The 27317-nt window shown below is 44.5% G+C and overlaps 1 protein-coding gene across 4 annotated transcripts in view; it reads right to left on the minus strand.

Annotated features, from left to right (window-relative positions):
- Positions 1–27317, minus strand: part of NOD1 (nucleotide binding oligomerization domain containing 1) — a 567072-nt gene that overhangs the window by 243564 nt on the left and 296191 nt on the right. For all 4 annotated transcript variants that reach the window (XM_069648761.1, XM_069648760.1, XM_069648762.1 and 1 more), the window contains one exon: positions 13179–13519. In XM_069648761.1, coding sequence (XP_069504862.1) covers positions 13179–13394 — 216 coding nt within the window. In that variant the 5' untranslated portion in view covers positions 13395–13519. The remainder of the gene's footprint in view (positions 1–13178; positions 13520–27317) is intronic.

A 27317-nucleotide genomic window follows, 5' to 3' on the forward strand; every position in this document is an offset into this window, starting at 1 on the left:
ATCCTGTAACAGCGCCACGATGCCGCTTTATAAAAACAAATAAATTAAATAAAAATAAATACATAATTTTTTCATAGATGCAGGTATTTCCTTAAATCATACATTTCCATCAAAGTGTGTTTGGATAACTAATAACAAAGGAATGCATATTGTCTGATAAGAACAGACACCAGTTAATGGTGAGCCACAAAGAAGGTGGCACATGTAGTTCAGTGGGATTTCTATTACTTCTAATTTAAATAATATTTCCCGTACACCGGCCTGGTTCTTGTCTCATTGGTAGCTCAGGGGGGGTGGGGGGGAGGATCCAAGGTGCATGATATGCGTCTGAAGTAGGGCTGAAGAAAAGAATCCGTTAAACAGTTTGTTTGAGCAGTACAGTAGCATTATTGGAATTACGGACAAAGCCAATCTGAGTGTGTTTTTACGTGGCAATACAGGCATACATTGGCACAGGCTGCATGGGCGTGTCTTCTTACAGCGTCAAAAGGGGCGGTGCGACTTACTCTCCATCAAAAGATCCCCATGTCAATCGACAAATACTAAAAGATTGACTTGCTACAATGGTCGACATGCCTTTCCGGTTATATGATGTACATCAAATGATCTCCATGTCAAAAGAAATAAAGGTCAAAATGTTTTTTTTAAATGAAAATGTGGTTACATTTCGATAGTGAAACACTGCTAGGATGCAAGTTAAATATGGAGGGTTTCAGCTGCAATACTCCTTTGCCTACCCCTTACATTCCCCCCACAACCCTAGATAAACTGAACATTTTATAATGGGGGTTTGATCCCCCATTTCATCCTTCTATGCCTCTTCACACTAGTCCTCATTTTACATTTCGCTCAGCCAGTTATACCAGTCTTCCTTAAAATGTCTATATTTTGACCCTGTCTACCTTTGGTACAAGGCACCCTTACAGTGTCTGTATTAGACTATGGGCCTCATTACGAGGTGGGCGGTAAGGGTTAACGGGCACCAGTAAGGAGACCGGTGCCGATAAACCCTTACCGCCCTATTCCGAGGTCCCTTAGCGGGTCCCGCTAAGGGCACCTGCTAAAACCGGGCGCCCTTAGCGGGAGCCGCTAAAGGACCAGGGAGCTAATAACGGGCCCGCTATTAGCGCCCTATAGGGGCTCGAATGGGAATGGGGAATGGTTCTCGGAATGGGGACTTACCAGGTCCTCCAAGGTCGGAATGACCAGGTAAGTCCCTATTTCGACAACCCGGACCTGGAATGCAGTAAGGGGGTAGCCATGGTGCTAATAGCACCATGGCTACCGCCTACCTCGTAATGAGGCCCAATGTTTTGAATGTCTACCTTATGACGCCATGCCACACTGGCCGAACACTAGCAAATATTGTGGGCAAAGGCATTACGAGGATGTGTTGGAAAATGCTCCATCATACTGCTGGTGATCTGGCATCTTGAAGGCTGCCGAACTCTGACTTGCATCACTCTGGCCCGGCACGGGTTGGTTTGTGTCAATGGCTATGCACCCGAGGCTTTCCTAATCTGCCCCACACCCAACTCCCAGTAGAGGTCCTTTCAACAGCACAGTGGGGGAAAGAATTAGATTTACATGGCGGTAGAGAGCCTCTCCCTGTAAATGGTGGTGGGAGAGTGGCCTTCAATCTCAAGGTGGGAGTCCCCATTTCTCCATTAAGGTGGTTGAGTGGTACGTAGTGACTTTCCAGCAGTTCCAGGTTTGCAAATCAACAAGAGAAATGACCCTTTTCAACTCACTAGAGTCAATGGTTGAGGGACCTTGAGAGTGCAGTCCAAAACACCTGGAGAGCCACAGGTTGCTGTACTGCACTATATGCAGGTTAGATGGAAATGCGCGTCTGCAAGTTTTCCCTCTCAAAATCTCCCCTTCCTGCTGCCCTCATAATGCACACAGACGTGTTCTCCTGTGGACGTTCAAGCTCAATACAAGCGTCAGCTGCAAACGCAAAATGATCACATTCAATTATCGGCTTTGATTCATTCGGCATCTATCCTACACGCCCCCCCCACCATCCCAATGATATTTCTTCTATGCATAAACCCCCCTTTAAAGGGTGGCGGCTCAGGGCATATTCAGAGGTAAGACATTCAAAACAGATTTTAACTTAAAAGGAAATCTGTTTAGAAGATCTTCAAATGCACTGATAGATGAAAGTAACAAAATAGTTAAGAGTTTGGTCTCGGTCAATATTGTTTAATGTATTGAAAACTACTGCGTTCCTCACACTAGGGAGAGTTCAGAGATCGCAGCCGTCTAATCAGAAGCTTCCTCTCTAAAACAAATGAACACAAAGCTTTAGGATGAACAATTCTACCGTTCGGAGCATCCTTCTAGGATATTTTAATTGTACTCATTTGTTTACGCTCAGGCAGCTGGACAGGAGAACAAGTGTCACCAGTAACCTTACTGAAAATGTTGGGGGAAGAATGACATCTAAATGAGTGGGGGGAAATGGTGTGCCCCAAACACCCATGCCCCCCCCCTAAAATGACACCCATGAGAGTGGCGTTTCCTTGGGATAGCCCCGAATAGCATACTCATAAGACAAGCTGGCCTGTTCTTTAAGGCATCTGGCACACCAATTATGAAGGGATGATGGAATAACCAGGGTGACCAGATGGGAAGCATGAGGAGGCGGCCAAACAGGGGCAGTTCTCAAGGAAACGCTTAGTTCCTATAATAAACATGGTGGTTGGACACTTCAATAATAATCTGCAAGCACAGGGTTTGGGCCTGTCCTGGGTGGATTACACAAGACTCTTCAGATTGAAGGTTTTTTAGGGTTCCCTCTTCTGCAGACTCCATGGTAGGGGCCGTGTGCAGCCAATAGGCCACTGGTCTGGAAAAGTATTAGGTTCTCTTAGAGTAGTTTGACACACATGGGATCTTTCCCAACATGGGTCCACTCTCCCAGGGTCTTGGGTACATGCTTGAGAAGCTCTCCTTCACCTGGCCACCTCCTTGTTCTAGGGCCAGGGACCCTGGGGGGGGGGGCATTCCTCCATCTCACTAATATGGACATGGCTTCCCTAGCCCTCGGTGAGGTTGCACCAACCTGTTCCTGCTCTGAAGACCACCCTGAACTGGCCTGGTCCTCTGGAAGCTTCCTGGTCTTGCTTGCTAGTAAAGATACCTGTTCTTCTCTCACAACTAAGGCATCTCATTCTCCCCTACCAGATGCTATACATCCTCCTCTGCAGAGGTTAATGGTTCTCTCTTTCACCCACCTCCACCAATCCTCCTTTCCAGGTTGTAACTCTCTCCTATAGACCCCTCAATATAGTTCCCTTCTTCAGAGAGCAGTGCACCACCAGAAGACACAATATCACCAGGCAGAAAACAAGAAAAAGGCCTTTTTGCCCGTTATGCACTCTGCCTCTGGAACAAGTTACGAACATAGATAATACTGAGCCCCTCCATTTTACAATTCAGGAAGGACGTGAAACACAATTTCTTTTACGAACATCCTGCCAATCGCTGAATGCTTACCTCAACCCTAATTCTCTGCTTCTGGAGCTACCCTTTCATACTGTCTATATATTCCAGCTCCTCCCTTTAACACAGCTGTTGCTCAAATGTTTTCTAGATAGGCCACCTTAGCCAAACGGTGGCTTGAGAAGAATAACACTTGAGCATTTTGTATCAATGCTGGGCATGGCCAAGAAGTGCTGCTGGGTGTCTGTGAGGTAAGGAGGGGGACAGGTAAAACAGTGGAAGTAGAGGAAATAATGCCAGAGGGAAGAAGGGGGATGCAGCAGGGGGTTTCAAAGCTGTCATGTACCCCACATTGTAATGGTTGAAGGGCTCAGGAGTTGCTGTGGTGTCTCCCCCACTGAAATGGGGCTCAACAAGATGGTTGGGTGTTGTCAGGTTGTTTCACACGGGTGACAGGATGACTGGTGTTGGGAGGACAGCTGAAGGAATCTAGGATGTATTCCAACAGTATGAAAGCTGAGCCTGAAAACCCAGGCTTTGTCCAATGCAGGCTGCAGGAGTACATAACATGGATCCCAGCCCTGATGCTTCTCCCGTACCCTTACTTGTATACCCCATGGGTGTGAAGCCTATGGACAGCACTCCATTGCTCCAGAGCTAGGTTCATGTTTTATAAATCCCAAACGTACATACAAACCACTCACCATAACTTCCTCCAGATGGCAACGTCTGCTCTGAAGTAGAACTTCATCCCTCCAGCCATTCTGACCCTCTGCTAGTTGACAGTGCTACCCCTTCTGATGAGGGCTACCTTCTACGTTCTCTCCTGGCCCAGCTCTCCAACCCAGCACTGGAGCTCAGGGTCTACAGTCTCTTGGGGGTCTCTCTCAGACGTCTGCTCTGTCTCTCCCTCTTACAGCTGGTGGGCTCTGGGTCTTTAAACAACTTCTCCAAGTATCTTGGCTTCCCTCTATAGTTTCAAACCACTTTCTACCTTCTTCCACCAAACAAAAACAATCCCTTCTCTGCTGAGAACAACTCCTCCCCCTTCACCGACTCTAAACACCTGTCTCTCATATGGTATAATTTCCCACCCTCCTCCAGAATCCCCTCTGCTCAGTGCACCTCTCTGTCCAAATACCTACCTCCAACTAGTAATTGAACTCCCATAATCATCTGCGTCAGCAAATTGGATTTTTAGCTTGATATCTCCTCCCTTGGGGTACTGCTCAGGGACACATCTTACACCTATCTAGTGTATAAATTCTATTTGATCACAGGGTCCTCTTTTCTGTTTATGAGGGGCTTGTGGATGAGGACAGATACATAGTAATATGCAGTTCCACAAAAGCTACCCCGCTCTTACACACAAGGACGGGGACAGTTGTAGCAAATTAAGTGTGGATCTACCAAACCTTATTAGGTAAAGCCAAGGGGTCAGAAACAATGTTAACACATGTTATTCATGAAGCAAGGTAAAAAACACTACAACTGGGAAAATACAACATTCTGGCAATGTATCAAAACAAAAATGTACAAAACACTGCAAACCAAATTGTCACATCAACTGTCTTCAACAATTTGAAACAGTTATGTTTTAGGTGTTAGTAGCTCACGTGAGAGGGCAATGTTAAATTTTCTTTTATTTTTTTAATTTTTATTAGCATTATGGTTTACAAAAATGAAAACCTTTAGCTATACCATTATTTCATTTCAAATTCTTAATTCAAATAAAATACAAGTAAAACAAATAACTACACAGAGTTAACCAATAAAAGGTATAAAGTATATTTTCCTTCAGAGGTACCCACAACCAATGTCAAAAAGACTAATCGCTAATCCAACCCATATTGTGGTCCGTTAGCTGGAATCTCACTTCTACAGTATACAATGTCAATGAGAAAATAGCAATTTTAAAGATTGCTATTTTCTTATTGATACTGTAAATAGACCTCTCACGTGTGCTAATTACAACACCTAAACATAACTGCTTCAAATTGTTGAAGACAGTTGATATGACAATTTGGTTTGCAGTGTTTTGAGAATTCTTTTTTGCTACATTGCCAGAATGTTGTATTTTTAAATTTTTTGTGTTTTTACCTTGCTTTATGAATAAAATGTGTTAACATTGTTTCTGACCCCTTGGCTGTACCTAGTAAGGTTTGGTAGATCAATACTTAATTTACCACAACTGTCCCTGTCCTTGTGTGTAAGAGTGGGGTAACTTTTGTGGAACTGTATATTCCTACCCATCTAGAGTAGGCTGGTCTGTTCTCCACTTGGGCCATATGACTTTGGTCATGTGGGCTGAAAGTCGGCTGGACTGCTCTAACATCAAGGCCTGCCACCATCATGGATGCTACAAAGGAGTTGGCCACATGCTATGTCCCTTCCTCCTCTGAAGCCCTGCTGACAAGGCCTGTGTTGAAGAGGTCTATGGCTAATCCCTTTACCATGGGTGGGGTTTGGATGTATGTGAGTATTAATGTGACTGCACCCTACGTCTGTACAGGCACTTAAAGGGTGTTGTTAAGATGGATTTCTGAACTCTGACCTGGTGGACAGAGGTTCAGAAAGCCAGCCTAGTTTTTTGGAACAGGGTAACCTTCTGGACAAGCCAGACCAATCAAGGTAGCATTGGCGGCGGTCACGACTAGGTCTCAGGAGCTGTGAGGGTGATCGAAAGTCCACAATGAGCACACACAGCAAACAACACCACAAATTTCTCTCAGACAGGTGTATATATCAATGATATATACATTTATAAAAGGCCCTTTAAGTCAAACACAAGATGAAACCACAGCAATATTAACAACACTAACACGACAATACTAGCAAACATATATACAGTGACTATTGACCTAAACTAATATTTAACAAGTAGAGATCCACAACCTGAGACAGAAGGGGGTCAGACAGTGCAAATATACTTTAGGCAATTCTTCAGCAACCCAAACCTTAACTAATAGGCAGTCCAATCCCTACAAAGTGTGAAGCCATGTGCTCAAAAGTACGTTCAATGCAGCAGCAGATCGTGTGGTTAAGTACAAAACAGGTCTCTTCAAGGGGCTGTAGTGTCTCAGGAAGGGGGTAAAGTGATGGAGAATAGAGTTGCACTATTCGAGGAGGGTGTCCACAAGGACGCAGAGCTGTTTCCAGGAATCGGGAATAGGACGGGAATAGGATGGTAGTTCAAACTATCCCTTCAAAGGTGAGGGGACCTTTATGGGACAATCGTGTGTAAAAGTCTTTGGATGTGCCAGGGGCCAATGGTAAGTGTTGCAAGTACTCACCGACCCTCAAAGCGGTTCAGACCAAACTTCGCCAGTCAAGCCCAGTTTGCTTGCAGGTTTGAGTCCACCAGTTGCGTGTCTCTCCATCGTCCAGGGACTGCATTCCGGGACCTCAGTCTGTGGCGGGACAGTGGTGTTTTCTCCGCTTCTGGGGAAGGGATCGGGCCAATTCTACTGCAGCTAGTCTTAGGACATAGGGGGGCACAGCAGTAAGGCACCCACAAAGCTAGTAGCCACAGCAGGCGACCAGGGTACTGCGTAGGCTCCGGTTCAGGCAGACTCTCCTAATTCCAGACCTAGGAATGCTAGGTATACAAAACTCAGTGGGAGAGTGCCTTCTACCAACAACTTGAGGTTCCCAAAGTCTGAAATTGATACTCGAGACGACAGTGGTTCCAAGGCAAAGGTCCCGTACGGGCTGGTCAGTTCAATGGGCGGTCCAGGAACACTTCCCAAGAGGCTCATTTGGGAAACAAAGTCTCCCAGTTCTGACAGTCTGAAGGGCATATCAGTTTCCCCTTAACAAGATGAGCAAAAGCCCAGTGGAGTACAGCAGAAGGCTGGGCTCCACTGGCAAAAGTCAGGCTAGGATGGCCAGACAAAAGCAAAATGTTGTGGGGGTTCACAACTGGAGGGACAATTACCCATAAATGGCAATCTTTCCTAACAGGGGTCATCTTGGGATTCTGTATACCTCTTCTAGCTCCAGCAGCCACTAACATGAGGAGGCTCCTGCCCAATGTTCCCTCTAAGTGGTGCGCATGTGCGTTGGGTCAGCTGCCTTCTGAGTGCCGCACAATAGAATTTTAGCAGCGCACACAGACAATTCCCATCTTCTCAAGAATTAAGGCACAAGCCACAGCAGTTACCTGGCATTTGCTTTCTCTCATAATTTAAATCAATTATACTAACTAGTCTTGATATTCTGTTGGGCCAAGAGATTGCTTGTTTCCCTGGGACAGCGAGGCCGGCGAAGCCGCCCAGGAAGGTCTAAGAGGCAGGAGGGGAGGACCCTGACCTCAGATAAAAGAACTGTGAAGGACGTGTTGTTAAAGTACAGCTGGTGAGCTCAATGTGATGAGAGAGCCCGGTTTGTGAATGATTAGCAAGTTGCAAGCCAGGTTAAGCGTAAGAAGTGAGACGCGATAAAAGAAAGCTGGGATTGTTATGAACTGTGATGAAACAAAGTAACAGAGTGGTCCAGTGGAATACTGCATTGTCGACTCTTAAATGTGAAAGTTAAACAGAGTATCGCTGCGGTGAAAAGCCAGTTGAATAAAGTTAATGAAAGTGACAGCCAACGGGAAAGGCTACGGAAGAGAATATTGAGTGAAGCAAGATCCCAATGGGGATCGGATGAAACAGAACGGAGTGATTAAATTAATTGACAAGAAAGTAGAACTTGTCGGGGTGCTAAGGAGCACGTTTGAGATGGAGACAAGGAAGCAGAACTTGTCGTGGTGCTAGAGGGCACACTTGAGGAAAGACTAACAGAGTATAAGAAATACAATAACCAGAATGCAACAGTGTCAAAGTGGTCAGACATGGGAATAAAGCTGTGCCGTCGAAGGTCTTCGACAAACCGCATGAGCAAAGCAGGAATATTGGGGAAGGGAACCCTGTGTATCAAGATGATGAAATATTGTAATGTAAAACACTAAAGAGTTGAAAGTAATGAGTAAAGAGAGGCTAAGCTCCGGTGAGGAAAGCCGGAAAGATCCATGTGGAACATTGTTAAAGTAGAATTGTGTTATGCTAGAGAAAAACCGTTGATATTTTCGAAGCAGTGGCATAGCTGCCAACATGATCCATTCCAATCTGTAGAGGATTATCCAGTCCAGGTCTTTTCTTTGCACTCTGGGACTTGTAGTTCTGCTTTCCCGATTACAAATCAGAAAACACATCCCAAAATTTAAAGAAAAAGCCCGGACTGGATAAGCACCTACAGATTGGAATGGATCATGTTGGCAGCTATGCCACTGCTTCGAAAATATCAACGGTGCGTTGTGGGTAGAAGGAGAATGTAGGCTCCGATATGGTCATGGTTTACCATTTTTGTTGGGCCCTTTTTCCAGATTTTATGGGAGTAGAAATTGGTGCCAGTATGCCCCTTAGCTGCAAGACGTGTTGTCACAGCTCCGTTCACAGGACAATGTGGTGTAGTTATTCTGATGCACATTTTCATCCTTACATAAATTATGTTCTCCTGGCCTTTGAAATACTTAATTATAGTGGTGGTTCCTTTTAGTTACTCTTATTCCATCTGCAAATATTGTATGCTGGCTGAATTGTTGTTAGGGAGAATTCTGATTTTATGGCTAATTTCCCTTACCTATAGAGTCCCGCAGCAGCTTTGCTGGATTTGAAGGTTTTTTTTTTTCTCCTGCTAAGAGTGTGACTCTTTTTCCCACTCTTATACTAGAACACACATAGCAAAAATGCCTATTTTTGTGTTTAATGTCTATGGGGTTCTTCTCACCCCCATAGGAACCATCTTTATACACGTGTTACACAGCACCCTCAGTGCAGTGACACAGGGGTGTCATAGTGACTCCCAAACATAGACTCCATACCCTGGGACTGGCTACTTTATCCCAGGGCATGTACAGTCCCCATTGACTTTACTAGTCAATTTTTATTAACTAAACCAGTACAACCCATCTTACTATGGAGGTACTGGGAAGGGTAAATCGTTTTTCCCTGGTGTTCATTTTCGAGGGGGTACCGTACAGTCCCTCTCTCAAAAGTTTCTGGCTGTTGGCAGTGGCTACTACCGTAAATATTCGACTGCAAATATTTCCCTATGGGATTTTCCCATTGTTCGAGGCTACCACATTTTCTGACAGCCTCTAACATACCGCCGGTTTATTTTAATATTAACTTTACTCTGGTAGGTTTTATTTGCCAGAACTTTAATATAACTTCTTTCTTGTGTCTTTCTCTAAACTCCTAGCCCAGGTCGGGGATCCTTTGTTCGACCTTTTGGCGGGCTTCTGCCAAGAAGCCCTCCTTTCGGCACCACTGACTCTGGGGTGGGTCCATTGTGTGGGAGGGGGACTAGAACCACTGGACAGGGTTGCCTCAGCAACCCATGACACACTATGTCCTGATAGGCTGGAGGGTCTCCCGCCAAGATGATCACTCCACTGTGTGAGTGACAGCTAGACTGAATGAATGTGGATCTTTTTGCATGAAAGCAGGGTCCCGAGGACTGGAAAAGCAAGACGCTGCCACTGGAACTAAGAAGCCAAAGAAGAGAGAAGCCAAAGACATCTGCAACAACTGAAGCACCGATGAAGCCCTGCTGCAGCGTCTCACCACTTTTCTCCACACGACGAGAGAAGATCTTCATCTGCAAGAGCCTTCTTCCCTTGAGTTGGTGGGGCCAACCAGTTTGCCAATCGCCTTCCTGGACCTGCCTTGGATGAATCACCAGTACCCTGTACTCGGAGACCGGAAAGCCAGGCACCCGTCCACCCGGACCGTGATTTAAAGGAGCGTACCTTTTATTCGTTGGGCAGCACCGCGGCTGGTTTCATCCCTGGGTAGTGCAGTAACTCGAACCTTCCTCCCTAACGAGAGCCTCTCTTCCTCTGCTGGATCCCCTGAACTGCAGGAACAACCGCCACCGCAGGAGCCACTTCTTCATATTAAGGTACATTGTTCCGTCATGCCGACCTTGACGTGGTAGTGCTAAAGGTGTTTTAAATCCTTAACCTACCTGTTGGGTTGGCTGCCCCTATCTTCTAAACATTGGCCCTCATTACGACCCTGGCGGATTTTTTCCGCCATCGACGGACTTTTCCGCCATGGCGTAAAGTCCGTTTACGCCATGGCGGATGGCGGATTTACCGCCCCATTCCGAGGTTGGCGGGGCGGTAAGTCCCCATTGACCCATTTACCCTTCCCCATTCCCATTTCGGCCCCATAGGGCTCAATGGGAGTGGGGAAGGCGTTAATTACGCCACCGTACATTACGGTGGCGTAATTAACACCAAGGTCCCATAGCGCCATGGATTTTTACGCCCGCAAAAAGCGGGCGGAAAAGTGACCATGGCGCTTTGGGAACTCGTAGTTGGCGGTAAGGGGTCGGCGCAGCTAACGCTGGCGTAAACCCCTTACCGCCAGGGTCGTAATGAGGGCCATTGTCTTTCACCTTCTGCATCCACCTTTTTGAATCGTTAACCAAGGACTTGACTACAGCTACAAGAACATTTTGCTCCTGGGCCCTTTGCCCTGTACCACTGACTCTGGCACAGGCCTATTGACTCTGGCTACATTTGTTAGAACTGCCTTCTCTAGATTGCTTCTCAACTAGAACTGTGTTGGTGCACCTAGTTCTTATAACCACCTTTTTCTTCCCACTTTTTAAACTTGTGAAGTGCCATTTTGCTCGGTTTTCATTTACGTATTCTCTATACTAAAGTACTGCCTTGCCTAAACTTGTTCACAAACTTATGGGTAGTGTTGCTAGGGTGTATAAGAAGATATTTCTGGATAACATGTGCTTTTCCTCCCTTGTGAGAAATTGCTAGAGTGCCATTTGTGTTTGGTTTTCACTGTGCCGTTTTGCTCAGTTTTCATTCTTGCTCAAACTTGTCTACAATTTAACTAGGGAGTTGTGTATACTTTTCTTGACTGATTTTAACTTGCTTTATCAACTGTGATTAATGTGTTGAACTAGAAGTGTGTAAAATAAATATATATTCTTTTTAATACAAAGCTTTGGTCAGTGTTTCCTTGTGCCATAGCACTGTAGCCCTATTGTGTAAACCATGAATACTGCTCATCTCCCTCTTCAGATAAGTCTGACTGCTTACCCACAGCTACCAACCAAATCTGTGTGGTACAGACTGATACCAAAGGGGATTTATTGCTCATACCTGTAGTCTTAATCTTCTGTAGTGCTCCCTACGGGAACTGCGCAGGATTCTGCTTAACAATTGTTAGCCAGCCACCTCAGTTATGAGTGATATTTGTTTTTTGTAACACAGAAGAGTTTTTCTCCAATAGAATAAAGCACTTTCTGCATTGTCTTAGAAGGAGTACTTTTGCTAAGTAATGTGGCAGATCCTTAATTCTTAAACTGGTCTTTATAATCGTATATAAAATATTTTTTTGACTATTTCTGCAAAATGTTATGTAAATGACACCTTTTAGACTGATTTGTAGAGTGGCAGTGGCTGCAAAAGAGAGATTCCCTTACAAAAGCTTTGGGAATGATAGCTCACTAGCTATGCATGCTCACAAAGCGGCTTACCTCATTGGTCCGTTGTGCACGTGGAAACTAATGTGCACACAAAGGTCAGCCATTTCTGCACATAGAGAAAAATAATTTAGGGACCATTGCTCATGACACCTATGACCACCTCGATGTTGGTTCCCATGTACTTTCAGGATTTATAGGTATTCTGAAAAATATCACTCTCAGGGTAGAAGGCGAAAGGAAGAGAGTTTCATAAGAAGCATAGAGGTAAAGGACTGTAATGGCTCGGCAGGCAAAGACCGATGGGCTCAAGGATTGGTCAGAGCAATGCCAGAGATTAAGGTTAATTCTAAACATTTGGCCAATCACCTCACTCGTTTTGCTTAGTCACCCTGAGTGGGACAGGAATGCCGATGTGGGTGCTGTGCCTGATGTGCCTAGAGACCCAAGCTACTCCTCATTGATGTGGCCCAATGTGTCTGAAACCTGGCTGGGGATGCTTGTGGTGTCATGCAGAAGGGATGTGACTAAGCAGTTCAGACTGCACTGCACCGTTTGGGATGGGAACAAGCCTGATGTACATATAGTCTATGGTCTTTCCCCTATTGTAATGTTTTGGCAGGTGAAGAATGATGGTCTGGAGGATCACCCAGAGCAATGGCAGAGGTCAAGATTAATTCTAAACCTTCCAGCCATCACCTCTTTTGTTTTGTAATGGACTCCCCGCCCCCACCCATCTAAACAATTTGTCACGTGGAATGCAGCAATAACCTGTTTTGGAAGCCCAACTGTAGGCATGCAGCATGATATATGGTAGCATCAGCGTGGCAAGGGTTGACAAATCCATTGTGGGACATAGTGTAACTAAAATCAACCATCTTCCTAGCAACAGAGGTGGGTGGGGAACCATCACATCAGAGCTTTCGACTTTGAAAATCAATGTTCTGGGACCTCAAGCCACAGGTCCTTTGCTCTTCTAGGTGGGATCAGAACTTTGCCTAGTACACATACTTCGATCTTTGACCTTTCAAAGCGTCCAGCTAGTCCACCATGGAACACACAAGCCTTCAAGCAGGTATGTGATGCGACATTTCGGACACTACCATGGAGGAAAACCGAATTAGATTGTTGACTCAAAGACATACAATATTTTAAATGAGCTTGCTAAATGGTTAATCAGTGTTAATTCCACACAGGCAAATGGCCATTCTAGAGTTAAAATGCAGTACCTTGTCTGATGGAGTGTTGAACTGGGAGGCGATTTCCACGTCTTCGGTGGAGAAGTAGCCATTTTTAATCAAGTTGTCGATGAGGCACTGGGTGTTCTTGACTTGGCTAACCAGGCGCTCCCGGTTCACCATCAGCAGGTGAACATAAGAACCATGCCGTGAGCGTAGGGGAGCCAGCTGGGCATGGGGCTTACTCCTGCAGCCGGGGCCTTCCATGGTGCAAGCAGCCAGCGTCTCCTCCTGCGCAGCTCATCTCCAGAAGATCAGACTTTCCCGGCAGTCAACTGTCGACGTGGTAGAGATCCCTCAAGAGAGCCCAAGCGAGCGTCCAGCAGCAGCAACTGCGAAACAAGGAGTCGCAAAATCCCAATCAAACAAGGAGAAGAATACAGTATTGTACAAGGCAGCCACACGCAGCTATTTTAAGGAGCAAGGCTGGTGCTTGAAAACAAAGATGTTGCACTATTAGAAACTTGGCAGGGACACAAGTTAAGCACTCCCTTTCCGGGAACTCTGCGGTCACTACTGTTCCAGGAAGCGACTAGCAGCAGAGATGTAGCTGACTGCAGCCAGCTACCACGCACCCTAGGCAGCCCCTCTCTGATTTATGGCTATTTATTAACTGTATGCCTGGCAGCAGGAGAATTTTATGAACTGCTAAGCATGAACATTGGTTGGCAAGCATGCACGCTCTCTTGAAATGGAGGTGGACGAGGAAAATACAAATGGGTTGTCTCGGTCCAGTGGAGTGACTTTGCTGAAAATGTTGGGGGGGCAGACATCATGACATCTAAATGAAAGTGGCCCCTGCCAAATTAATGTGACAAAATGGTGTACCACAAAGGTTTGGGGGTGGCCAAACACCATTGCCCCCCTTAAAATTACGCCAATGCCTTGGTCAGTGATTTTAATCTGCTCCACTGTGCCCTTAGTAGACCCACAGCTACGAAAACGCTGCTCTTCACTTAAGTCCTGCCCGAAAAACTCACTGCCCGACAACTGTCCTAAACCTTACACCTTTGTAAAAGGTCAGAATGTATGTATATTGTTATCGTGTGCTCTGTACTAGTATGCTCTGACAATTTATTGTATTCCTTTGTAACTCTGTGATTAAGCCTGCCACAAGTAACAACGCTGCGATGCCCCTGGGCTGTATGTGCGCTATATAAATGTAAAAATAAAGAAATAAAAAAAATGCCAAAATGCAGCAAAGGGCACGGACTCCTGGCATGAGCGTTTCATTCAGACGGACTGGGGTTGTACTAATAATATGTTGTGGTTTTTCTTTACATAACCTGCATAGTTGAGAACATGACATGGCAAAGGTGTACATGATGCATTTCGAGCTGTGAAGAAATCGGCAATGCACACTACGTTGGTTGAACACGCACCCACATGACAGGTAGATAATGCATTCATAAAAAGCCTAAACCGTGTGTTTGCATGATTGGAGGCCACTAACCGAGCGCAAGGAGTAGAGCACACTGTGGACATATTACTAAGAAAACACTCTCGCAACATGGGGACAGTGGCGTGATAAGACTTTTGACTGGGGTGGCCCAAGTGGGGCACTCACTTATGCAGGGGTGGCATGAAGTACGAGTGCACACAAACATAAGATCATAGTTTCGGATAATGCAGTGGTACTTGAGGTGGCCAATCAGATTCCAGGGGTAGCTCATGCCAACGCAGGCCACTCCCTGGACACGCCTATAATGGGGAGGACATCAGTTTACAAAAAGGGGCAGCACCACAATTCGGATAAGTCGGAGTAACATGCAAGAGGTAGGGCATGCATTCACAAGACGGGGAGAACCACTACATAATGGGGAGACTGTGCATTCACATAATGAGAGCAACAAGCATTCGCCGAAAGGGTATAACGCACATTCACAGGATGGGGAGGAGAACGCGCTTTCCATATCTTTCCTGGCTGGCTTCTTTGTACTGTACCCATTACACTCTTAGATTCTACACTCAGCTTTTCTTGGTGGTTCCTCGCCCTCCGCGTGCCCAAGATCCATTTGGACCTTGCCGCCAAACCCTTCAATAAGCTTCCGCTGGTTATTGGGATCCTCATCCCTTTCCCTTACATTCTCATCTAAAAGACTATCTTTTGTCACTCTCATCCTGTTGATTATGTCATTTTTTTATCTCTGGATCTACCTTGCATTGTTGCTTTCATGTTCAGAGATTTATTTTATTTATTTAAATACTTATTGGGTATTTTTACTGCTCCTATATACAATGTGTTTCAAGGTGCAACAAGAAAAAAGGGATGACAAAAACAAAAAACGGTCCTACTAGGGCTTGTGACATTCGGATCATGCAAGTGCAGTAACAAGAAGTGCAGGGGAGCAGGGAAGGGAGAAGTGCCGGTCAGGGCGGAAGGGCCCAACAGGTTAAGTGAGTGCCGGGGGGCGACGTGGACAGAGCCAGGGGAATGCAGAGAGTGCAGGGGAAAGAAGGTCCATGTGGTAAGTGCGAGGTAAGGGGCTGGAAGGGCTCAAGGGGTGCATGCCCATCTAGGCTAGTGCAGTGGGAGGGGTCTCAGAAGGGCGAGTGAAGGATGGAGATCGGGGGGTCAGGGTGACCACGTGCAGGGGTAGACTGGTCGAGGGGAGCCTGGTGCCCTGTAAGAGTCTAAAGGAACCAGGCAGCCAGTCAAGAGGACATAAGCAGCGGCGGGGTAGAGGGAAGGAGGAAGAGAAAAGCGCTACATAGGCAGATGATTTACATAGAAGATGTAAATACAATACATATATGCAATTATTGAATGGTACACAAATGCAAAATTACAGGTTTTCCTGGCTGGGCAATTATTTTGTTTTTACACAACAAAGAAGAAAACAATTACATACATTCACAAGAACAATGTATACAACACCATAAAATAACAGTAACCACAAACAAGTACTCTAAATGTAATATTGTATTCATCCAAATGTGAGGTGTAGTGGTACATAGTATTTATGTGTAGGAAAAAAGGGAACACAATTCCCACTGCAGATCTGAATTCAACATCCAAATATACATTAAGAAAATACACAAAACAAGCCCACATAAATACATACATCCCTTTACACATGTTTGCGCACACCACATAAATACCAACATGCATACATAGACAATCCTCATTGCTCACAGCAAGCAGTCACTTGATGCCTCTGATGCTCATGCCAAAAACAGAACTCCTCTTTCTCCCGGCTTCCAATGCCATGTCTAATCCCCGGCCCCTATCCTAGCTCCTTCCCACCGGGCCATGTTCCCTTGTCCAAAGCTTGCATCTTTGTTTTTTTTTTTTTACAGCTACATCAGATGGTACCAATTCATGACTACCTGCTGCTCTCCCGTTAACCTCCTCAACATTCAGAAGTGTTACTCTGTTCCTTACTCAACACACTATAAAAGCTCCAATCTCCACCATTGTGGTTAGCAAACTCCACTAGTCTTCATGCCTATTCTGCTGCCAGCCATCCTCTCTATGCTTCACTCCATCTAGAGTTAATCCTCAAATGCGCTACCTGCACTCTCTACCACCTACCCAGAAACTCCCCTGCTTCTACCTACAGACACCATGCTGATTGGCTCTCCATGCACAACCACTTCCTTTTCAAGTTCCTTCTTTTACAGTACAAAAATAGCAATAGTCTTGCTCCTCAATGCCTGTCATATTAAATCTGTCTACTCAAAATCTCCTCCTTTCTGCACTCAAACTCCCTGCCCTATGCCTCCTCTACCAGTGCATCCTCCTGCTGCTACCCTTTCTCCCCACTCAACATGCTCCTGTGGAACCTACTCACAATCAAAGCCAGTCAGAGGGTGGTTCTCTTCAGAGCTCGGCTTGAACTCCATTTACTTGCCAGAGTGGAACTTCCCTCTACCATTTTGAACGCAAGGCCCTTTGGGTAGCATGTCATTCAGTCGATGGGAAGCAGAGCAACTCTTACACCAAATAATGCAACCAACTCAGGAAGATAGCAAAGTTTGTCTGTTTTAATATCAATTGTCTAAAACAGGGAGTTATAACAGACATCAACCGATGTCGCACAAGATCTCTCGGCGCATCAAACAAAAAATTACATTTATACAGTAAAAATATGTCATATGTGATGTCATACTACGTGGCAAATAAGAGAAACCTACGGGGGGTTGTGATATGGTCAAGGGGAACATCTAAGTATACTTTCTATAAGGGGTTGGGTTGTGATTGGACATCTACTGTCAGGTGGACAACTCATGCCCACCCCTAGTGCAAGTCATCTTCAACATTTATTAGGTACACAGTAGATCATTGGCTCTCAAACTATAAGGCCCTTCGTTATATGGACGTCTACAATTGGTTAGCATGTTCGTGCCAGTCTGGAACATTTGGCTCACTAGCAGCATGTACCCCAGTTGCCAGGAGGTGGACTTGACTGTACCTCCCCACCCAATTCGCCCAACATCTCTCATCACCCATGCCTTCTGTTATGAAGATTGTCTTTGAACTTGGCTTTGCAGGTATCCTTGCCTCTGAGAATATAATGGAGTGCAGGCACAAACTATTGTTATTCTGGAACTTCTTGCCCGCTGCCATTTTCATCTTTGGCTCACGCGGCAGGAGACCACGATCTGTTCTATTTTTCAGCATTTAATTGTCTTAAATGAATAAAACTTGACACTCATGGTGTTCTTTCTTTGCACCTTAACAAGGGATAATTCAGCATCTCACGTTCACTGCCTTCAAGAATAGATAACCAGTCCTGGCTGCTTCAGCCTTGACGTCAGACAGCCCTTGCAGACTCATCCATGATCTCGGCTAATTATTTGCTGCAACAGCTCTCGGCCTTTCTCTCCATGGGTTTGGACTTACTAAAGTTGTGACACCGATGTCCAGCTTCTATATAATGCGGCTCCGCCTGCAGTCTATTCATTTATAGCCAGCTTCTATGATCACTTAGACTACTTGCGTTACTGCATCTGTACAGTTATTATTGAACGACTTGCATTTTCTGCAATGCTCTTCACACGTGCAATCTTCTTTTCGCATATGAAAGATTTTGATTCTTTACTTGGTCATCAGTTTCTATAAGGTCCATACATTCTCTTCTTCAGCCAGTCTTCCCCGTGCTTCACACTCGTTTCTTGTGATGTCACTAGCTTCTTTTCTTGCTCTTTTTCATATCTCTTCAGGGACTTCCTCCATGAACTTGTCATCTCTTTGGGAATACATCTGATAGGGTTTCCTTAGAGGATACCTTCTCTTGAAGATTGGCCGCAGAATGGTCGCAACCGCTGTTGTCAAGCCTGGCACAATTTCAGGCTTCCAGCATACATGTGCGAGGGCTGCAGGACTTCCTGCAGAGGCACTCGGCTGCTCCTCTACACTTCCCAACACTGTAATTATGTACATTTGTGCAGTCCGACTCTTTAGTTTGAAGCACTTGCCCCCCTCGATTAATGTTACCGTTTAAAGTAACCGGTTTGTTATATTTTGTTGAGTTTGGGTCCCTGGTGTATGTCTTACTTTGTTCACATTCCTAAACTGTCTCACCATTTGTTCTCTTTGTGCTATTGTACCTGCCTATGCCATTGGCACATGTGTTATTGTAAGTGTTTTCTGATTCCAAATTGACATCCCACTTCCACAAATTAATACAAATATGCACATAGTTTTCTTTTTTTCAATTTCCCTAGTGGAATTATCCTAAACGTATGCATCACTTGCATCGAAGACAAAATGAACTTAAATATCACTATCATCTAGAGTGTTTGAAACTCATGTGTGTTGGTAATGCTTCATGCAGCAGCACGCCTTCAGGTTATATAATGTATGTACAAAGACAACAGGAACAAAGGAACAAGTGGCACTTACAAAACAGGCAAAGGATGCATTCATATATAGAGTAGAAAATCACTTGACTAAGATTTGGGAATGAATATATACGATGGATGGAACATGCATTCACTACATTTGTGGAGCATGCATTTTGCATTATTACTACACTAGGCAGTAGCACAATGGGAAAATCAAGTCTTCATAATATTGATAGAACATGCATTTGCTGAATGTATACAATATGTATTTATATAATGGAGGACATGCATTCATTGAAAGGGAAAATGGATTTGCATAGTGGGTAGAGCACTCGATCATAGTAGGAACCATGTGGTCACTGAATGGTTGTACCATGTATGGAAATCTATACGAAATGAAAGGATGCAAAGAGAAGTCCACATTAACAAAACAAATACATGAACTGCATTTTGTGCCAAACATTTGAAAGAATCACATACAAGGAAATATTCTGATGTTAGCAGCTCATCTACAACAAAAGTGTCTTGGTCCACAGTATATGACAATGCCTAAAATACATCTTTTCAGTTACAAGAAAGTTTGTATTAAATGGTGAACAGTCAATATGGAATAGAAAAGCACATCATTTTATCCAAAAGTGAAAATTCAACTGTGGCCTGCATTATTCCTGATTCCTGAGAATCAGCCTTGTACAATGAAACCTACAGAGACTTGAAGTGTATATTTTTATCGACAGAAGCCAGATTCCAAAATGTTACAATGCCCCTGTTTAAAATACTAAATATATTGTGGAAATGTGGAAAAGAAAAGTGACTTCATAAGTTACATTTTTGCATGAAACCAGCAACATTGGCTAAAAAGCTAAATTGCATTTTTCTGTGACCCAAGCAGATTCTCCCAAAAGAAATTAAACCAAGGCGTTTGAGGCTGGGCCATAACATTAATGAGAGAGTCCTTGCACCAAAGGACCCAATGGTCTCTTTGTTCTGAAAAGCAGGCCTTAGTAATAAAACAGATGATGCCAATAAACAGCTTTGTTGGTTACTGTGTATATCCAACAATTCGCCAAAAATACAGAAATGTATTCATATCCGGAAACTGAGGTCCACTGTGGACTGTCCAAATTATCAGCAATTGTCATCAAACAGTCTTTCCATTAAGGGATGCCATTCAAGTTTTAAAGAGATGAAGTCTGGCATCTGACAGCCAGCTGGTATAATCACTTCAGGGGCAAAGAGTTTTGAGCAGCCTAGTTTCAAGAAACTTTCTGGCAATAGAGCCATGATAACTAAGCCTCTCCAGTGTCCTAAATGGCACAGGTCAAAAGCCTCAAAGGATTGACACCATATGGCCTGCTGTCAAGCCAAGGAGTGGAAATATCATTTAACATTTTTTCAAACCCATTACATGGAAAGAACGAAATGCATCTTTGAATGTTACATATAGGATTGTATTTTCCTGAAAATCTTTAGATATGAGTGTCATAGCAACTTCCTTTTCTGTAAAATTGTTCAGAGTAAAAAACCCAACAGCTGAATGAAAATGATATTTTATGGTATTTAACTATGAAATTCTATTAATGTACATATCCTGCACAAAAATGTTGCACAGCACTGGTTCTTATATCCTCACGCTCGAGAGGGCTAGGCTGAGATACTGTGATGGGATAGAATCCTTGAGTGAACTTATCAGAGAATAAAAACTAAAATTCTCACACGCACATCAGATGTTGTACCGAGAGGAGACTTGAATTCTTTGATTCACCGGAGTGAAAGCAATTTGACAAACTAATTTGTAACTAAATCACGTGTGGAACATAATGTTCTAGAAAATCACACATTTTGCATGTAAAATATCCAAGATAAAAACACATTAAATGGGAGGAAAGCTGGGTTAAACTGTTATTAACACTGGACTTGCTGCTTCATTGATATGCCAATTGAGTACAAATGGGATGGTTTAGTGTGATGTCACTTTGGAACAATGTCCAATTAAAAGAGAAATGATGCACACATCTAAAAAGGGAGTGGTCTCCAATGTATAAAAGTCAAAATCCATAGATTTAAGCAGACGGACTGGAAGAAGAGGATAAAATGAAGAATTGACAACAGAAACGACTCATTTTGGATTCCTTGCAGACCGCTGACACAAGCTTACAAAGAGTTCAAACCCATGCCTTCCTCTGTGCAAAAGGAAGCAGACTGGTGCAATACCGAAAAAGAGAAACCAGGATGTAGACGGAAGCTGACCCATCTTGCTCACTGATGTTCACCTGTTAAAAGAGGGGGAGAACTGAACCAGTCCTTAAGAGGGTAATCACCTGTCTGTGAGAGAGCCAAAAGAAATTCCTATTTAAGTATAACGTGAAGGGGAAATAATTCTATGGGGAGGTGTACTCTAAATGGGAATAGATTACATTCCAGGACGAATAGAGCAAGGGAGGAAGCAATTGATAGAGGGTGCCATTGATGACTAGCAAGAGGAAATATGAGCAAATGGGTCAGAGGGAGAGGGTAAGATATAAAGCGTGTGAGAGGTAGGATGAGAGGGGAGAGGGCGTAATGTGGATGGAGGAATAGAACAGATTTTTGAGACTTGCAGTTTTTTACATTTGATATGGGACATATAAAACCAGCCCAAATCGAAAGGGAAAAAACACGACTGGGTGGATTTCTCACTTGTTTCAAATTCATGAAAGTGAGACTGCTGAGCTAGGACTGAGGAATATTATTTTTAAACGTGTGTTAAGCAGATGGAAAGCATGTTGTCGTGGGAGGGGTGAATGTTCACGCTAGTCCAGCTGAGTCCAAATTACCCTGCCTCCTCTCAGAACTGTGATGCAGCTGGCAGCAGTCTCTAGCCTTCTTCCTGTGCTTGTGACAGTGCCTTCAGCCCTTGTGCATATCTGCCTTGTCAGTTCCCTATTCAGGCCCTAGCGGACACGCAGGCTCTTACTAAAAATCGAGAATATAGGATGGCTGGTCCCACGGCCGAGGAGATTTGGAGTAGCTTCTATTCAAAGGCAAAACACGATCAAACTTCAGCCTCCTTGAGTTGCTTTAGCCTATTTGAACTACCATTAGACCATGTGTATCATACTTCATGATACATTTATTCCAGGAAGCACTGTACGTCCTGGTGGAATATAACTATTCTCATGTGGCATTTGTTAACACCATTATTGCCATTTTGTTGCACTGTAATGTCCATTTTCCAATCCATAGATCTCAGAAGAGTCGTCCTTATCATATTACAAACCAATGACCTGCAGTTTGTCAAAGGGCTCTGTAGCAATAGGTTAGCTCACTGGGCTATTCAAGAGAATTAAAGATGCGTTGCATTCTGCCCAGTCAGTGTTACTACAGAAACTAACACAGGCCTGCCAGCTTTTCTACCCTCAGCCTGCGTAGGACGAGCATCCTAATCTCACAGAATAAACAGGCACTTATTTTTCTCTCCAAGAACTGTTGATTTTATTAGCTTCCTGTCCCAGTTTTAAACCTGGAAGATTGTTCCACTTGTGTTCTGCATGAAACGGAGAAGCCTGGTGTAACCGTGCATTGTGTTCACCACTAAAGCTCTGCTGCAGCAGGTAGAACTGTGACATTCCACAGCTTGCCTAAACTCCCCAGAAAGTCATGTTTTATTTTGAGTTTCTATATTGTGCAAACACCACACAAGCATGGATGTAATTTTAGGGCGAGACACAGGTGTTTGTCCCCCCCAACTTTAATGACACACCATTTTGTCCCCATTTATTTGGCTGGGGCATCTTTGCTTCAGATGTCATGTCTCCACCAACATTTTCAGCAAAGTTACTCCACTGCACACAAGCAGAATGTACAATAAAACATACAGAGCAACGCAACAATTAAACAAAACTAAGACCGTGGGATAGTCTCCATTCACTTACACCACATCTTTCCGGTTTAAGTGCTGTGTAGAGGATACCGCAAAGGACTGTCTAGAATCAGGAATTGGGGGGGAAACACCACATGAATAGGGGTTCCTGTTAGGCATAGTCACTGGATCCTTATCAACAGTTGGGAGCCGCCAAATCCATTAATCACGCTATTAAGTGTTTGCAATGAACGTTTTAGGGCAAGTACATAATACACTACAACTGACCATGCGCTCCTGAAAAGGCCTCTGGCTTCCAGAGTCAGCTTTTCACATCAGCCGTCCTACGCTAACGAGGACAGGTTATTCTGTAATGTATTGCATACCCAAAAGGCTAAATTGAAGCCATTTAGAAAAAAAAAATCTAAAAAGAAGCAGCAAGCTTGTTTTCTGGTCACACCCTGGAGGTCTGGAATATACATTGCAGACCGCAGCCGGAGCAGCCGGCTGGATCACAGCAATGAACTGTTCTATAGGACTTTAATTGTATGTCAGGAGGGCTAGATGTTAATACTGCCTTCAAGTGTTTAATATGTTTGTGCGCATAAAAACGTTAAGGAGGAACTTACATCTCCATCAAAGAGGGCGAGAGCCTTATGCATTTCACTATTTCTGCTGTGCTTCATTCGTGAAAGATAACCTGCTGCGGCAAAGTTTTAAAGAATGCGAGCTGTCATAATTCAGTGCCAATTAAAATGTTTTCAAAATGGCCCCTCCAAGCTTCTGATTTTCCCCTCTCATTGGTGCTGCAGTGCATCAACACTGAAGGGGTTCCCTCACAGTGCCAATTTCGCCATGTAATGTTAGTGCACTGCATGCAGTCATTTTCATTGTTTTATCCGACTGCGTGGGACTTAAGAATACTTCCCCACATCTCGCCTGCATGCTACAACAAAACCCTGCTGCGGGGGATTGCAACAGACGTTTATGTTCGTACGCTTATCTTATCCGTTACAGCGTTCTGTCTGCTTCTCTACAACCGATCTGGGTGGCAGCGACCGAACTAGACTATCTTGGAATAGAGTTTAAGTACATAGAAGAGCACCGGCAGAGTAATAACCTAACATGCATTTAAGGTTACTCAATCAGAACACTGAAAAATGACAATGTTAATGGTACAGCTCGAGCCCATGTTCAAAAGCAAGGGATTGCAACTAAATATCAGTTGTTAAAGTTTTTTATTTTTTTTATTTACATTTTTACATTAAACGGGCTGGCTTGTGGTGTGTAAATTACACAATCAGGGTAAACCATGGGTGCAGTAGGACAACACAAATCAGACGCAGGTAGCAGCCTTCGGAGTACAGGAGCAAGACCCACACTAGCAAAACTTCAGCGAGGCACAACATCAAAGAGGAGCCAATGGTGCCACAGCAAATCACTATGCAGTTACGAAATGGGAAGCCCGAGCAATTTGCTTCTTACAAAGCGGCTGATGCAGCAAATCTTGTTAGGGGGCTCCTCATTGGGTAATACAGGGGAGGAGTTCTGAAAAGAGATTTTAGTGAGCTGGCGATTTCATTCCGTGGCATTGCTGGTTGCTATGCCAACCTGATGTTCTGTGTTCAGACCCCCATTTCCCTCTCTCTTTTAACAGTGGTTTTGGCAAATGTGTGGCTTGCACCACACAAATTTGCCAAAACCAAAAAGGGAAAGGATTTTTAACTGCTACCGGTTTTTCCCACTAATACCCATTGAAAGATGATAAATGAACTTCCTACATGTTTATGAACTTCCTACATGTTAATTTAATAGAAACACCATTGAAGGGAACCTAGCAAATATGAACATTAAATAGACATTTTTCTTTTAGCAAATGACTTCAATGTAGGAACATCAAGTAGACCATTTTTAAATTGAATCTTTGCCCTGAACCTTTATTCACTTTTCAGGATATGGTAAATACCTGCTAAGGGTAAACCAACATATACATATGGTAGCGTGTGCTTTTAAAAACTCGTCATCCATGCTAACTGCAGCTCTGACAATTCAATTGACCAGTGTACTCATCATTCATCGTTGTAGGAATCATGGGCTTCGGGTGTCAGAGAATGGTAAAGATGTATAATATGTTTATATTTTGAGTTGATGTGATTATTTATATATTTTATAGACCTTCCGTATGGACCTGCATGTCTCTTGTCCCAAAAGAGTAGAGGCTGTAGGGAATCAGCACTGTTAAACTGGTGTGTCACAGGGTCATAACAAGAACCCTGTTAAATAATAACTGAGCCAGGCCGGGGGGTCCTGCCCTGCATTTTCCAGGGAGGAAAAATAAAATAAAAAAAAGATATAAAACGTGCTTTGTGCAGTGAATTTTCAGCAGCAAAACACGTGCATCCGAAAGGGAATAATAATATGTAACTAAGTGGTTACTGAATGGTTGAAACATGCAATCAGAATATGTAAACATATTCAGTGATGAGTAGACCGTGCACTCAAATAATGGAAAGAAAGTACATTCACATAATGTTTAGAACCGGTCTTCGTTAAACAATTTCACTTAATGGGTAGAATTCTTCTGTTACTGGTTTCTCTCTGATGCATCCAGGGGGGCTAGCTCAGCAAGAGCGTGCCTGACAAAGGCTTTTAGTCATTCACTCGTTATCACTCTAAGATGGGGCACAACTGTGCAAACTAAATTGGTGTGTTTTTTGTGGAAATGCACTCACTATTTCCCGACTATTTGGACTTGGAGACATGAATTGAGATTTGCTCTGGGACAACGTTGCTGACCAAGACCCTCTTTAGGATGCACCTATACTGAGCTGAATAAAAACTCAGAAAAATTGCGAGAAAGGGTTGGGACCCACAATTTCATTAATTATGCAGATATTTAAGGTAAATTCCCAAATTCTAAGAAGACAGGTTCTTATCATGGTCTATACATCTATTCGGCACCCAAAATATTGTTAACAATTCGAAAAAAAGCTACAATTAAAGGTAATATTCACACACTGGTGGCGCTATCCATGAGCCTCCACCAAAACACTAAGGGCCTCCGGCGCAGTTTCGGCTGAGCCAAAATAGCGTTACCACTGGGCCATAAACTGCTATTAGCACTGCATCACAAACTGGCGTGAACGTGTGCCCAACATCGGTGGCAACGCTATGTGCGCCTGGCACCGAAATAAGGGTTACCGCCAAAATTCCAGCTCTAATAGCGCTAACGCTGAAACCCCGGCACTAAATCTGTCATCTCGGAACAGGAAGCATTGCTGTAGCCATTTTGAATAACACAATCAATCAAATATCTCCACTTCCTGCAGCCATCCGATCCTGGAAAGAATCCAGAATGTCTCAGGAATGATCAGAGTCAAGGTGGCATAAACTTTTCTGCGGAAACAAAATTTTAGTGAGGGGGAGCTTGTCGTCCTCACAGATGAGGTAATTTCCCACTGCGATTAACTATATGGCAACACAGGACAGCCATCTGGCATGCCATCAGCCAGAAGGTTACTGCAGTGGCAAGTGTACACCATGACGGAGTGGACTGCCGCAAGCGGTGGAAAGAACTGAGGGTAAAGGTGCAGGGACTGCCTTCCCAACACCGCCAGGGGTCCCTAGCGACTGGAGGAGGCACTGTGGAGCCACTGGTCCTAACCGCCTGGGAGAAAAAGTGCAGCACAGTGCTGGACACGCAAGGAATAGAGTGAGTCGGCGGTGCAAAGGCGCAGGTTCCAGCAGTCAGGAGGCGAGCCAACCCCCCCTGTCCAAACACAAGTGCATGCACAAATGGCAGACCAGCATAAAATGCCCCAGTGGAAAGGGACACATTTCAGCAGACCCAGAAGCTGGGCATCCATCCAGGGTGGAGTGACAGGATGGCACATCAGACACCGTCCACAACACAGCAGCGGGAAGGAGTGGCAAGTGACCTATCCAAATACCATGCACTCCAAATGCCATGCACACCACACCCCTGTTTGTGCACCCTGTGCCAGCGGGATTGTGGAGCATGAGCAACCATGACACTGTGCAGCAGTCACACCAGCATGTTGCGGGCCCAGTTCGCCTGCCTCATGTTGGCATGGCAGACAACCCACAGGGAAGTACGCATCCTCCTACACCGACATGTGCTCAGCTTTCCAATCGCTGCACAGCAGTGCCCAATAGAAGCATGCCAGTGCCATGGAGTAACCCACCACCCCACCATGTGAGTGCTGCCCGGGGTTGGGATATGGGGGCATGAAGCACCACAAGCATGCATGCCTTACATCAGCTGCCCCAGCATGGACACCCTGCCCTCCCCACACACAAGGCAAAGACAAACTAGGTATGTGTCACACACATCCCCATGATGCTGGGCCCACATGCAATCTCCCCTGACAAACCATGCCCATTTGCCAAAATGTGTGGGGTCCCACTCCGCCATAGAAAATGTGTTTTGCATGTCAACACACGTAGGGGATTCATACCTGACAACATTTCCTATGTCC

Source organism: Ambystoma mexicanum, chromosome 2q (assembly GCF_040938575.1).
Source record: "Ambystoma mexicanum isolate Mex_15411 chromosome 2q, UKY_AmexF1_1, whole genome shotgun sequence".
Classification (NCBI taxonomy): domain Eukaryota; kingdom Metazoa; phylum Chordata; class Amphibia; order Caudata; family Ambystomatidae; genus Ambystoma; species Ambystoma mexicanum.